This window comes from Lolium perenne, chromosome 6 (assembly GCF_019359855.2).
Source record: "Lolium perenne isolate Kyuss_39 chromosome 6, Kyuss_2.0, whole genome shotgun sequence".
In the NCBI taxonomy this organism is placed as follows: domain Eukaryota; kingdom Viridiplantae; phylum Streptophyta; class Magnoliopsida; order Poales; family Poaceae; genus Lolium; species Lolium perenne.
The window spans coordinates 241,979,190-241,992,914 of NC_067249.2; the positions used below are offsets into that span (position 1 = coordinate 241,979,190).

The window sequence follows — 13,725 nt, forward strand, 5'->3', positions numbered from 1 at the left end:
ACAAGCCGTTCGTGTACGTGAACAATATTTCACAATCTTATTTTATTACCATCAATTATATTGAGTTCCATTCATATATATTGATCTCCTTTTTTAATTTAGATGGAACGCCTGCGGGACTCTCTCCTAACGGAGGATTGCATACGAGCAATTCAAGAGGAACTTGCGGGATTCTTTCTAGCTCGAACTGGAGAATACCATCGGGAGTTCGTATATCTATGACTTAGGGATATGATTATATATGGTACCTTTGGTCCCGTCTTTATATATTGTAAACATGCATTACTTGTACTGTATTTCATGACGATGTATATATACATGACGATGTTTGTGGTTCTTGAATGTTGTATGCATTGCAGAATTGAATGAATAATATAAAACCCTGAAACTCTACCGCGATAGAGAAACGGCCAGTTTCTCTGCCGTGGCAGAGAAACGCTGCTCCACCCTCAACATCTGCCGCGGCAGAGAAACGGTCATTTTCTCTGCCGCGGCAGAGACCCTCTAATCCCGGTTTGTCTCACGAACCGGAACCAAAGGTCCTCCACCACGACCCCCCTGACCGCACCACGTGGCGTGGGCTTTGGTCGAACCGGGACTAAAGGGTTGAGCCTTTAGTCCCGAACGTCCAGTCCCGGTTGCAAAACCGGGACTGAATGCCCATACGAACCGGGATTAGAGGCACTTTTTCTACTAGTGGATATAAGAGATCATAACCCTGATGAACACTGAACCATGAGTACAATCCCCTTCAGACTTTGGATCAAACAGCCATCAAATGACACTTAACAAAAATAATGCAGTCTTCTTAAGACAAAGCTGATTTATTGACTTCGCCATCATTCTAAAGTTGTACATTCGAATTCTACTATACACAATGGGGAATCCATAAAAAATATCGGATAAGTAATCATATAATATTTTCTACATCCTGGTATTTTTTGAATTTTTAAAAAATATTTAAATTCGAATTTCCGGAGGTTAAAAAAAGGGCCTCCATGTATCCCGACCAACAAAAATCCATTGTATTAATTTTATCAACTATTAAAATCACAGAATTGAAGAAAAAGAGCAATAAAGAGCACACATTAAAGCATAAAACTGGACACAGATTAACGATGTTCACATTCAGATATGATAGCAACGATATAAAAGACAGACAATGGTTCTTCAACCTTACAAATGGCTGCCATACTGAGACAGTCAAATAGGGAACGGGCCAAATACAAAAGAGACTCATGATGCAACTTTTCGCATCTAAGCATGGACATAAACATAGGCTAGCCAATGGTGACAATAGGGTGCTTCCCAATCTCCCATAGTCTTATTCCTGAAACACAAAGCAAACAGTTCAGAGTAAAGAAAAGATTTTGTGACTACATTTGAAGGTTAAATTGCCAAGGCTTACCCTTGTCCCTATATATAGGTTCTGAAACCCTCAATAAAATTCGCCAGGGATGAGCATGTCATCGAAGCTCCAAAGGTCCATGTTGCCGAGGAAATCCTGAGGTCCATCAAGATTCAGAAGGCTGTCGATCGGTTCATCCACAACATCATCCATGAGAATCCTCAGATAAGGTTCTAAATCCCCCAGCCCATCGGTGAGATCATCTGCATTGTTCTGCATAACAGGAGTCACCACTGCGCTGTAGGTGTTGCTCTGGACAAGCGCAGACTCTGGAGTCCTGAGGTCAGAGCAGCCAAAGGAGTTGCTCCCCTGGTCAGAGTACACATTCATGACAGGAGCTTCAACAGGGGCAGCAGAGTTCGTTGCAGGAACAAATGGCACATTATCAGGCTGAGCAGGTGGCTGGTTTGTATGTGCAATGTTGTTGACTGCTGGTACAACGGCAGGTATCTGTACTTCTCTTGACTTGCGTACTTTAAGAGCAGCAGGGCGACACTTCTGAGCAACTATTGGTTCCTCTGGAAAGTTTACCTTGGCCTTGTTGCCACGGATCTTGCGTGCTTCAACATCATAAGCTCTTGCAGCTTCTTCGGCACTGTTGAAAGTACCCAGCCAGACACGGACACCCTTGCGGGGATCTCTGATTTCAGCAGCCCACTTACCCCAGGGGCGCTGGCGGATACCCCTGAATTGGTTCTTCCTCTTCCTTTTCAATGACCCTGTTGCAGGGTCATCAAAACCAGCAGTGGTCATGGTGCTCAAGCCATCTGCAATGCAAGGACAGTGTCACTAAGAGAGCCCGATACCGAAATTTCTTCTTACTGAACTTAGACATGAGAGACCATAACCCAGATGAACACTGAACCATGAGTACAGTCCCCTTCAGATTTTGGATCAAACACCCATCAAACCACAATTAATAAAAAATGCAGGGTTATAACATGCTACTGACTTCCCCATCATTCTGCAGTTGTACATTCAAATTCTACTATACACAATGGAGAATCGATAAAAAAAATCTTGGATCGAAATAAAACACGCAATATCGAACTTTAGGCTAATCCAGTATTAACATGGCAATCTTATATGTAAACTAGGAAAAAGAAACAAAAGTAGCTAAAATTTCGATAGAGACCAACGTTTCAACTCTTATGATTTACATCAGTAGTAGACACGCAGGATCGTGGCAACAAGTTTTACTGAGATCAGATGCATATTCAACTGTTGCAGGATCAATGCTTCAACTTGGGCTGTCATCAAGTATATTAAAAATATACAGGGACATGCAGAAACGAATGAAAATGATCATCTAGTTCCAGCCTAAGCAAACAAGAACACACAACATCTTTAAAAAAAGAGTGAATTCCACTTTTTACCCTATAATTATACATTTATGACACATATTACCCTATTTAGTAGAACGTTTAGCAAAATATAACATTTAGGAGACCTTGAATACAGTTTAACCTTAGTTTCGTATTTTTCTTGTTATTGTTAGATGTGACATGCATGATATGTCTATGTGACGGGATAAAATATGTAAATATTGGCGGGCGTCATCGAGGATTATGTCTAGAATTCTTTTATACATGTGTTCCATTTCTCGTCAATGTTTTGATATTTTTGATCCCGGCCATAACCTGACACCTTACCCAATGAATACGCATCAGAAATTTAGGGTCCAAAACTTATAAAAACGGTATTCTACGCGATTTTTCGTTTGACTGGGTAATTAGTGTCCCAAAAACCAAAATAGAAGGTAAAAAGTGGAATTCACTCTTAAAAAAAATGCACAAAGACGAATTATAGAATATATTGACTGAAATAAGCTACCCCAGAAGTTGCCTCTGATAGAACAGTGAATTTTTCAGATCATTTATGCAGGACAGGACTCGACAATCAACACAATACTCTATTAAGATTGAGAGTTCAACAAAGCTAGAAAATCTTGACGCACATCTACAACCATGGAACAAGGGGGTAATTCCTGCAAACAAGGAAGTGATGAAACAATTCACAAGGCTGAAAGGCCCAAGACCTCGGAGCAAAACTTTTTTTACTGAGATGTTCAACCCTTTTGACTAAACGCTGAGCATGTAAATCAGCATTCTCTTTTGACTGAACAGTAAAGGATCAACTCTCGAACTCGGAAAAGGTAGAAATCCCCAGATCGACAACCAAAATCGGTTTCCCAGATTGAACAGTATCCTAGCCCTTGTCCCAAATCACTCCATAATACCCCGAAATCACTAACAGAACAGTAAAACAGGACATCACAAGTTCACAACACATGCTTCTCTTCCCAGCAAATCAAACGACAAAACTGAGAGCAATCAATTAAGGAAACTAAACCACTCCCAGGGACGCGAAGGTGATACCTCTGGAGATGGACGGCTTGACGGAGGGCGGCGTGATCTCGACGACCTCGTCGTCGCTATCGTCCTCAGCCCCGAAATCGAAGTCGGAGTCCCTGCAGTCGGCCTCGAACGCCTGGAAGTCGGCCTCGAACTCCTCGAAGTCCTCGTCGTCCAGCTCCAACACCTCCGGGAACCGCGCGAAGAGCCGGCGGGTCCTGGGCTTGTTCTTCTGGGGCCACAGCCTCCGCCTCAGCTCGTCGCACTCCGCGATTGCATTGCCGCCGCACATGGCTTCGTCGTCGGGAGCGTCGCCGCCGTAGCAGCAACTTGTGCAGGAGTTTCTAGTGAAGTGGAAGGTAGGGCTCGGGCAGGTTGCTTTATACCCGGTGGCGCGGGTGACGGCGTGAGGTGGCAGGAGCGTAGGTGACGGGACGCGTGGTGGGGCAATGGCGTCAGCGACACGACGGGTGTGGCGGAAGATACGAGGTTGGTACACATTGCACGTTGGGCCCTTGAGAGAAGTGATTATTTTGGAACTGCCCCCTAAGTAATGAATTTATATCAGTCAGTAGCAAGGCCTCATTAATTAGATCAAGATTGCAGTGGTAATATATATCGCACTAAATGAAATTAGGACAAGAAATTTAACATAGATCTCCTTGTGAGTGAATACATGTGCATAGTGTAATCTTTTGAGGATTGCCACTGATTGATACCGCAGTGTATTAATTAGCCTATATGTTCAATACAAATTTATATCACACTGCATTTAGATCGTTATTTAATTTTTTTGAAAATGACATTTAAATTTAAAAAGTTCTGAAAATAAAATTTAAGATTAAGCAAATGATGTATTCTACCAAACGTGTCAAATATCAACTAAGAAATACCTTATATTTTAGGTCATGTAAAAACGCAAAAGAAGTAGTGAACAAGTAGGATACTGCAAGAATTCAAACCTCCAAAAATTACCGGATTTTGTTATTTCTGTGTGGCCTAGGATATAAGGTGTCTCGAGTTGAGACTTCACACGCTTTGGTAGATTACATCATTGTCAAAATCTAGGACTATTTTAGAGTAATTTAAAAGTTTACATTGTTGTATTTGACTTCCTAAAAACGAGCGACATGTTGCTCTTGCTATATTTGGATTTTATAAAAAAAAATGGTTTTTTAAGTGTATATTTCCATTTAGAAATAAATTAGTGAATAGTTCGGCAAAAAATTATCTCGGCATTCTAGTGACGAATTTGCATTAAATAGAAGGGGGAGATAGTAAAACGCTTGAAACCAATAACGCCTCTCGTCGATGGCCTAACTTATCTTGTATGATCTGGTAGCACCATGTGGAGCCAAACTAAGCCCACGGCACACAAGCGCAGGTGATAGAATGTGTGGTGCGGAAGTGGTGTCGGCAAGACGACACTAGTGGGCCTTGCACTTTAGCGAGGTGACGCATGCGGCGGAAGACATGAGGTGGAAACTACAAAGGAGATAAACAACGCTGGCTTTAGAAATTTTCATGTTAGCCCCTTGAGAGAACTAAAAATTTCTAACATGATCCTTAAGTGAGGAATGAATGGTTGTGTTATGTTTATTTGGATACTAAAAGAATTCAAACCTCCTAAAATTGCCAGATTTTGTTATTTCTATGTGGCCTAGGGTATAAGGTGTTTCGATTTGAGACTCCACACGCTTTGGTAGATTACATTATTTTCAAAATCTAGGACTATTTTAGAGTAATTTGAAACTTTAAAATGTTGTATTGTACTTTTAAAAAATGAGCTACATGTAGGTCTTCTATATTTGCAGTTTCTAAAAAGTTTAGTGGTTTTTAAAGTGGGTATTTACATTTAGAAATAAATTAGTGACTAGTTCAGCACAAAAAATATTATCTTGGCATTCTGTTGACGAATTTTCACTGAATAGAAGGGGGGTAGTAAAACGCATGAAACAAATAACGCCTCTCGTCGATGGCCTAGCTTATCATGGTATGACCTGGTAGCACCATATCGAGCCAAACTAAGCCCACGGTGCACAAGCGTACGTAGGTGATGGAATGTGTGGTGCGGAAGTGGTGTCGGCAAGACGACACTAATGGGGCTTGAACTTTAGCGAGGTGACGCATGTGGCAGAAGCCATGAGGTGGAAACTAGAAAAGGAGATAAACGACGCTGCCTTTGGGATTTTTCACGTTTTCCCCTTAAGAGAAGTGAAAATTTCTAACATGATCCTTAAGTGTTGAATGAATTGTTGTGTTATGTTTCTTTGATAACTACGTCATTTATTAGCTCAAGATGTAATATGATGACCATGAGTTTACAACCTCGTGTCAAGCAATAAGAAAAACAAAATGGAGTGGGATTTCATGAGGATAAAATTAAAGTGGTGAATCAAGGATTTCCACAGAAACATTATTATGTCGACATTCTACTATTTTCTTTATAAGAAAGAAAACGAGGGGTGTAAAAAGTTTGAAACAAACAATGTCTCTTCTCGACAGTAGGGCTTATAGCTTGGTATGATCACCAAATTTAGCCCAACTAACCCCACACAGTATATATGTAGTCGGTGGAATGTGTGGTGCGGCAGTGGTGTGAGAAACACAATGCTAGTGGCTCTTGTCTTGTAACGTGATGAGTGCGAGGAAACCCAATAGGCAAAAATATGGAAGGAAACAAAGATGAGCACTTCCATTGAGATTTTTTCATGTTGGCCCCTTGAGAGAAGTGAACATTTCTATCGGGACCCTTGAGTAATGGATGAATGGTTGAGCTATATTTATTTGATATGAAGATACTATTTATTAGTTCAACGTGTAAAGTGATGACCATCGAAGAACAATAAAAATAACAAACATGGAGTGATTTTTTCATAAGGATTTGATTTTTTTATGCAAAAGTAAAGTGGTGAATTGGGGACTTGAATAGTCATTTTGTGTCGACATTCTACTACTGGATATTTAATAATAATAAAAGGTGTAAAAACCTTGAAACTGGAAACATATCATGTTGGTAGTCTAGCTTAGCTTGGTATGATCTAGTGCCACCATATTTGGCGAAACCAATCCGAGAAGGCACAAATGTAGGTGTTCGAATGTGTGGCGCACCGGTGGTGGCGGAAAGCGACGCTAGAGGGGCTTGTACTCTTCTGAGGTGATGAGTGCGACAAAAGCCATGAGGTGCAGCACTACCTTTTTATGATTATTGCACATTTGTCCCTTGAGAGAAGTGAACATTTATAATATAACCCTTGAGCAATGAATGACTGGTTGAGCTATTTTCTTTGATATCAAGTCGCCAATTATTAGCTCAACATGTAAAATGACGACAATGGTTAACAACGTTGTGTCAAAGTAACCAGAAAAACATGGAGTGGTTTTTTCACAAGGATTTCATTGGTGGGTGAACAAATAAAGTAGTGACTCATGGATTTACGTAGAAATTTGCATCAATATTTTAATATCTGATTTATATGAAAACGAGGGAAGGGTTTCAAAATCTTGAAAGCGGCAACATCTCTTGTTGATAGTTCAGATTAGCTTGGTATAATCTGGTGCTACCATGTTTATCCAAACTAATCCAACGAGAGACAAATGTAGGTGATGAAATGTGTGGTGCGAAAGTGGCATCAGCAATACGACGCTAGTGGGCCTCATACTCTTGTGAGCTGATGAGTCTGCCGAATGACGCAACGGAGAAACATGAAAGGAAACAAATGAGTGTTGCCTTTGTTTGGATTCTTTGAAGTATGCACCTTGAGAGAAGTGAAAATTTATATCATAACCCTTGAGTAATGAATGATTGGTTGAGCTACCCTGATTTGGTATTAAGCCTCCGTTTATTAGCTATATATCTAATATGATGACCATCAGTTTACAAGTTTGTGTCAAGCATAGTAACAAAAAACAAAATGAAGTGGTTTCTTCATGAGAATGAGATTGGCCGATGCAAAAATGGTGAATTAGTGATTGACATAGAAATTTTTGTATCGACATTCTACTATGTGCTTTATTGCAAAATAATGGGAAGTAGGTGTAAAATGCATGAAATCTAGTAACATCACGCATTGATAGTCTGACCTGGCTTTTTGTGATCTGTAGCAACCATGTTTACTCGAAAATAACCCACGAGACCACGCAGGTGTAGGTGATGTAATGTGTGGTGCGACATTGGCGTCTGCAAAGGCAACACTACTGGAGCTTGCACTTTCATGAGGTGATGAGTGTGACAAAAGCTACGAAGCGGTAAATGGAAAGGAAACAAATGATTGTTTCCTTTGGGATTCTTGCACATTGGCTTTGTGCGAAGTGAATATTTCAAACCGGACCCTTGAGTATTGAATGAATGGTTGTGCTACCTCTCTTTGATATGAAGTTACTATTTATTAAATCAACATGTAATATGATGGTAATTGAATGGTTGTGTCTAGAATAATAACAAGTACAAACCTGGAGTGGTTTTTTCACGAGGTTTTGACTGGTGATGGAACTAATAAAGTGGTGATTAGTGTCTGGAATAGAAATTTATGTCGACATTCCACTATTGGCTTATTTAGTAAAAAAAACAAAAGGTAGAGCAAAAAGCTTGAAACCGACAACGTATCTTGTCGGTAGTCTAACTTAGCTTGGTATGATCTGGTGCCACCATATTTAGCCAAACCAAAGGCACAAATGTAGGTGGTGGAATGTGCGGTGCGCCAGTGGCCTGGGAAACACGACAGTAGTGGGTCTTGTACTTTTTAAGGTGATGAGTGCGATAGAAGCCATGAGGTGGAAACATTAAAGGAAACAAATGAGGACTACCTTTGGGATTCTTCCATGTTGGCCTCTTGACATAAGTGAAAGTAACAGATGAATGGTTGAGCTATTTTTCTTTGATATCAAGTCGCCAATTATTATCTCATCATGTAATATAATGACCATTCATTTACAACTTTATGTCAAGCATAGTAACAAGAACATACATGGAGTGGTTTTTTCATGAGGATTTTATTGGTAAGTGCAAAAAGAAAGGTGTGAAACAAGGATTAACATAGAAATTTCATGTCGACATTCAAAAACAAAGGGGAAGGGGTGCAAAAACCTTGAAACTGACAACATATCTTGTCCGTACTCTAGCTTAGCTTGGTATGATTTGGTTCCACCATGTTTAGCAAAACTAAAGGCATATATGTAGGTGGTGGAATATGTGATGTGACGGTGGCATCAGAAACACGAGGCTAGTTGGTCTTGTACTCTTTTGAGGTGATGAGTGCGACAAAATCCATGAGGTGGAAACATGAAAAGAAACAAATGAGCACTGCGTTTGGGGTTCTTGCATGTTCTCTTGAGATAAGTGAAAGTAACAAATGAGTGGTTGAGCTATTTTTGTTTGATATCAAGTCGCCAATTATTAGCTCAACATGTATGATGGCCAGCACTTTACAATTTTATGTCAAGCACAGTATCAAGAACAAACATGGAGTGGTTTTTTCACGAGTATTTGATTGGTGAGTGAAAAATAAAGTAGGGAAACATAGATTAACATGGAAATTTCGTGTCAACATTTTACTATCAACTTTATACGAAAAAGGGGGGTGTAGAAAGCTTGAAATCGGTAACTTTGTGGTCGATAGTCTAGATTATCTTGGTGTGATATGGTGCCACCATGTTTAGCCAAAATAATCCCACGAGGCACAAATTTAGATGATGGAATGTGTGGTGCATCAGTGGTGTTGGTGTTGGCAAGACTATATGCCAATGGTTCTTGTACTATATATTGGCATTTTAGTAAAAATGGTAGGGTGAAAAAATCTTGAGGCCCACAACGTATTTTGTTGGTTTTCTAGCTTAGCTTGGTATGATCTGGTGCCACCATGTTAAGCCAAACCAATACCACAAGGCATGGATGTAGGTGGTGGTGTGTGTGGTACGCCGGTGGCATCGGAAATATGACCGTAGTGGGGCTTGTACTCCTGTGAGGTGATGAATGCGACAAAAACCATGAGGTCGAAGCATGAAGGTAACAAATGAGCACAGCTTTTGAAATTCTTTCACGTTGGCCCTTAAGAGAAGTGAACATTTATAGAATAACCACTGGGTACCAAATGAATGGTTGAGCTATTTTTCCTTGATATCAAGTTGTTAATTATTAGTTCAACATGTAATATGATGATGATCGGTTTACAACTTTATGGCAGGCATAGTAACAAGAACAAACATGGATTGTTTTTTCACGAGGATTTGATTGGTGGGTGCAAAAATAAAGTATTGAAACAGGGATTGACATTGAAATTTCGTGCAGGTATTTTACTATCTTCTTTATACGAAAAAGCTAGGAAGGGTGTACAAAGCTTGAAACAAGTAACGTCTCTTGTTGATAGACTTGATTAGTTTGGTAAGATATGGTGCCACCATGTTTAGCCAAACTAATCCGACAGGGTGCAAATGTAGGTGATGGAATGTGTGGTGTGGTAATGGCGTCGGCGTTGGAAAGACGGCCTGGTGGGGTTGTACTCTTGTGAGGTGGTGAGTGCGACGGAAAATGAAAGGCAAAAACAAAAACACAAACAAATGAGCGCAGCCTTTGGGATTCTTGCAAGTATGTATGTTGAGGGAAGTGAACATTTATAATATGATATTTAAGTAACGGATGAATGGTTGAGATATCCTTCTTTGATATCAAGTCACCTTTTATTAGCTCAATGTGCTATATGATGACCAAGGTTTACAAATTTGTGTCAAGCATAGTAACAAGAACAAAATGGAAAAGTTTATTTACCAGGAGATGAAATTGGTTATGCAAAAAAAAGTGAGTCAGGATTGACATACAAAATTCTTCTCGACATTCTACTACCCGCTTTATACTAAAAAGAAGGGGAATAGGTGTAAACTTGTTGAAACCAGTAACATCACTCGTCGATAGGCTGGGGTGGTGTGGCAGCATGGAGATGTCAAAAGGAAAGGGTTGGAGTTTTTCTCGCTTTTAATATGACATAGAAGGCCTCCTTTTTTGGGGAGGCCCACGCGACCGGCTATTAACTCAATGGTAGAGCATGCCCCTAATAATTGCATTATTTGTCCCTGGGCTATGAAGGATCTTGGCCACACTAGCTAGTTATGTTTAGCCCAAATAAGCCCATGAGGCACATGTGTACAAGTGTTGGAATGTGTGGTGCAACACCAATGTCATCAAGGCTACACTGGTGGGCTTGCACTTTTGTGAGGTGATGAGTGTGAACGGAGCCACGAGACAGGCACTAGAAGGGAAGCAAATAAGTGTACTTCGAGATTCTTGAACAATAGAACCTTGAGAGAAGTTAACATTTAACATGAACCTTGAGTAAGGAATGAATTATTGAGTTATCTTTCTTTTTGATATGAAGTTAGCATTTATTAGCTCAACCTATCGTATGATGGCCATCATTTGATAACATTGTGTCTAGCATATTAACAAGTAAAAAGTTGAGTGTTTTCACGGGATGAGATTGGTTGATGCAAAAATAAAGTGTGACTCGGGGATCTGTACAGAAAATCGTGTCTACATTCTACTATTGGTTTTATAGCAAAGAAATGGGGGAATGTTGTAAAAAAATCTTGAAACCGGAAACATGTCTCATAGACAATCAAGATTTTGCATGGTATGATCTTGTGCCACCAAGTTTATTCCAACTAATCCTGAGAGGCGCATATGTAGGTGATGAAATGTGTAGTGCGGCAGATATCAGCAAGACATCGCTAGTGGGGCTTGTACTATCATGAGGTGATGAGTGCGACAAAAGCCACAAGGCAAAACTGGAAAGGAAACAAATGATTGATGCCTTTGTCTTTGAGATAACTACACATTAATAACATGAAACTTGATTAACAAACGAATTGTTGAGATACTCCATCTATACCGCTTCATTAGGTTGACACCTAGTTTAAGAAAAAAGCTTGGCTATAAATTAGGTTAATAAAATAGAAATTATATGTCACAAAAATTATACCATTTGAAACGTCTTTTGTATATTAATCCAATGCTATAATTATTGTAATGTATAATTTATATTTGGATAACTAAATTTATGGTCAAACTTTTTGTTGTACTATAGGTCGGTCTAATAAACCGGTATAGATGGAGTATCTTTTTTTTGATATCAAGTCACCATTCATTAGCTTAACACGTAATATGATGACCATCGGATTACACCTTTGTGTCAACCATAGTAACAAGTACAAATATGGATTTTTTTTTCAAGAAGTTGAGATTGGTCGATACAAAAATAAAGTATTGAATTAGGGAAAATTTTGTTTCAATGTTTTACTATCCGCTTTATAATAACAAGAAGGAGAAGGGGTGCAAAACACTTGAAACCAGCAACGTCACTCACAAACAATCTGGTATGGTTTAGCCCAAATAATCTCATGGGGCATAGGTGTAGCTGATGGAATGTGTGGTGCGCTTTTCCATGGTGATGATGAGATTGGTTGATGCAAAAAAAAAGTGGTGTATCAGGGATTGGCATATATATGTTTAAGGGTATATTGCCCCTATGTGTGGTTTTGGTAATTAGTGACAACCCCTATGGACTAATGTTTTCATTGAGTTTATATGAAGGAATATTCCACAGGTACTACTTGTATTCCATGTGTTAGATTCAAGTATGGATGCCATGAAGATAAAGATATACCTTGTGTATTGGCATAAAGATCATCGATTTGAGATATATATGTGATATGATCAAGAAGAACAAATGAAGATGGAGTTCTTATGTGGAACTCAATATTAGCCATGCTCTAGCTTATGTGATAAGCAATGAATGATCAAGATCTTGAGTGCTAGATTCCAAATGAAGAATTCAAGTTATTGCTCTAAGTCGGTGTCATGATAGTCTCATAAGTTGAGCTATGGTTGACTAAGATTTAGAGCATACAAGCAAATGAAGAATTCTATATACACCTCAACATAGTATGATAGAGCATGAGAAGATACAAGGTTGACCAATACAAAGAGTGAAGGATAGATTCAATTTTGGTCAACACATGAAGCATGAAGAATGTGCCACGTGAATTCATGTGGTATGGTAAGCCTTGTCAATTATGTTTTATGAACTAACCCACCATATATGTGCCCTTGTGTTGTCTATATGGGTTAGGTATCTTTCCATTGGCATGCATCAAAAGTGAGATCTCATATAGTCCATGAGAGGATAACATCAAGTGGTGATCGTCATCAAGGTTGAGTTGGGCAAGTTCAAGTTGAACATATCAAGAGATCATATGCTTGAAGCTTGCTGTCCATTTGGTGATAATGGACATGTGAAGATGTGCATCAATGGAGCTTTCCCATCATGATGTATTGGGGAGCTTTTGTGAGTCTTCGCAAAGTAACAATGATCAAGTGAGACTTTCTGGCTTGAATGAAGCATGAAGCATCATCATCAAGATCAAGCGGAATGCGCAAGGCAAAGGTATGGCCTTGCTAGGTTTTCCTTTTACTGGTCTCAAGGTGGTTGTTGGGAGACCGGATTATAGGATAGATAGCCTCACTATCAAGAGGGGCTTTCAGTTGGGTAACTTGATCACATCGTCATAGGGAGCTCAATACTTTGCATACTTTGAATATCCCTATTGCTTCTTGGTGTTTCTATTTGAAAGCTTCTTGAGCTTGTTGCTAGCTTTACAACAAGCCCAAGTTCATCGAAAACGGAATCCGCATACATCTTCTACTGCGTTTTCGAGTTTGGACGTCTTCACCGTTTCTTGACGGTGGGAGACTCCCTCTCTAGAATAATCTAAATATATTTTGTGAGGAGTCTCCATGTTTCCATTTTTGTTGGGGTTCTATTTGTTGTTATCTTTCCAACAAAATTGGTTTCATGTCAATCGGAGTTCGGGAGCATTTTCTGTTTAAAAGGAAAAGAAAAGGTCTTCAGGGGTCATGCGTATTCCGGCACCACGCCTGGCAGTGTCAGCTGTCTCATCGGATGGCCTGGCACA

The 13,725-nt window shown here is 39.7% G+C and overlaps 1 protein-coding gene across 1 annotated transcript; it reads right to left on the minus strand.

The window, feature by feature from the left end:
- Positions 1-1,413: 1,413 nt before the first annotated feature.
- Positions 1,414-2,176, minus strand: LOC127309238 (ethylene-responsive transcription factor 1-like). Its single transcript, XM_051340160.2, has one exon. The coding sequence runs from the start codon at positions 2,159-2,161 to the stop codon at positions 1,439-1,441; it is 723 nt and encodes a 240-aa protein (XP_051196120.2). The 5' UTR covers positions 2,162-2,176; the 3' UTR covers positions 1,414-1,438.
- Between the last annotated feature and the right edge of the window lie 11,549 nt (positions 2,177-13,725).

Coding starts and splice junctions, on each gene's coding strand:
- LOC127309238 (XM_051340160.2), bottom strand. CDS start 2,161: ATGACCACTGCTGGTTTTGATGACCCTGCAACAGGGTCATTGAAAAGG.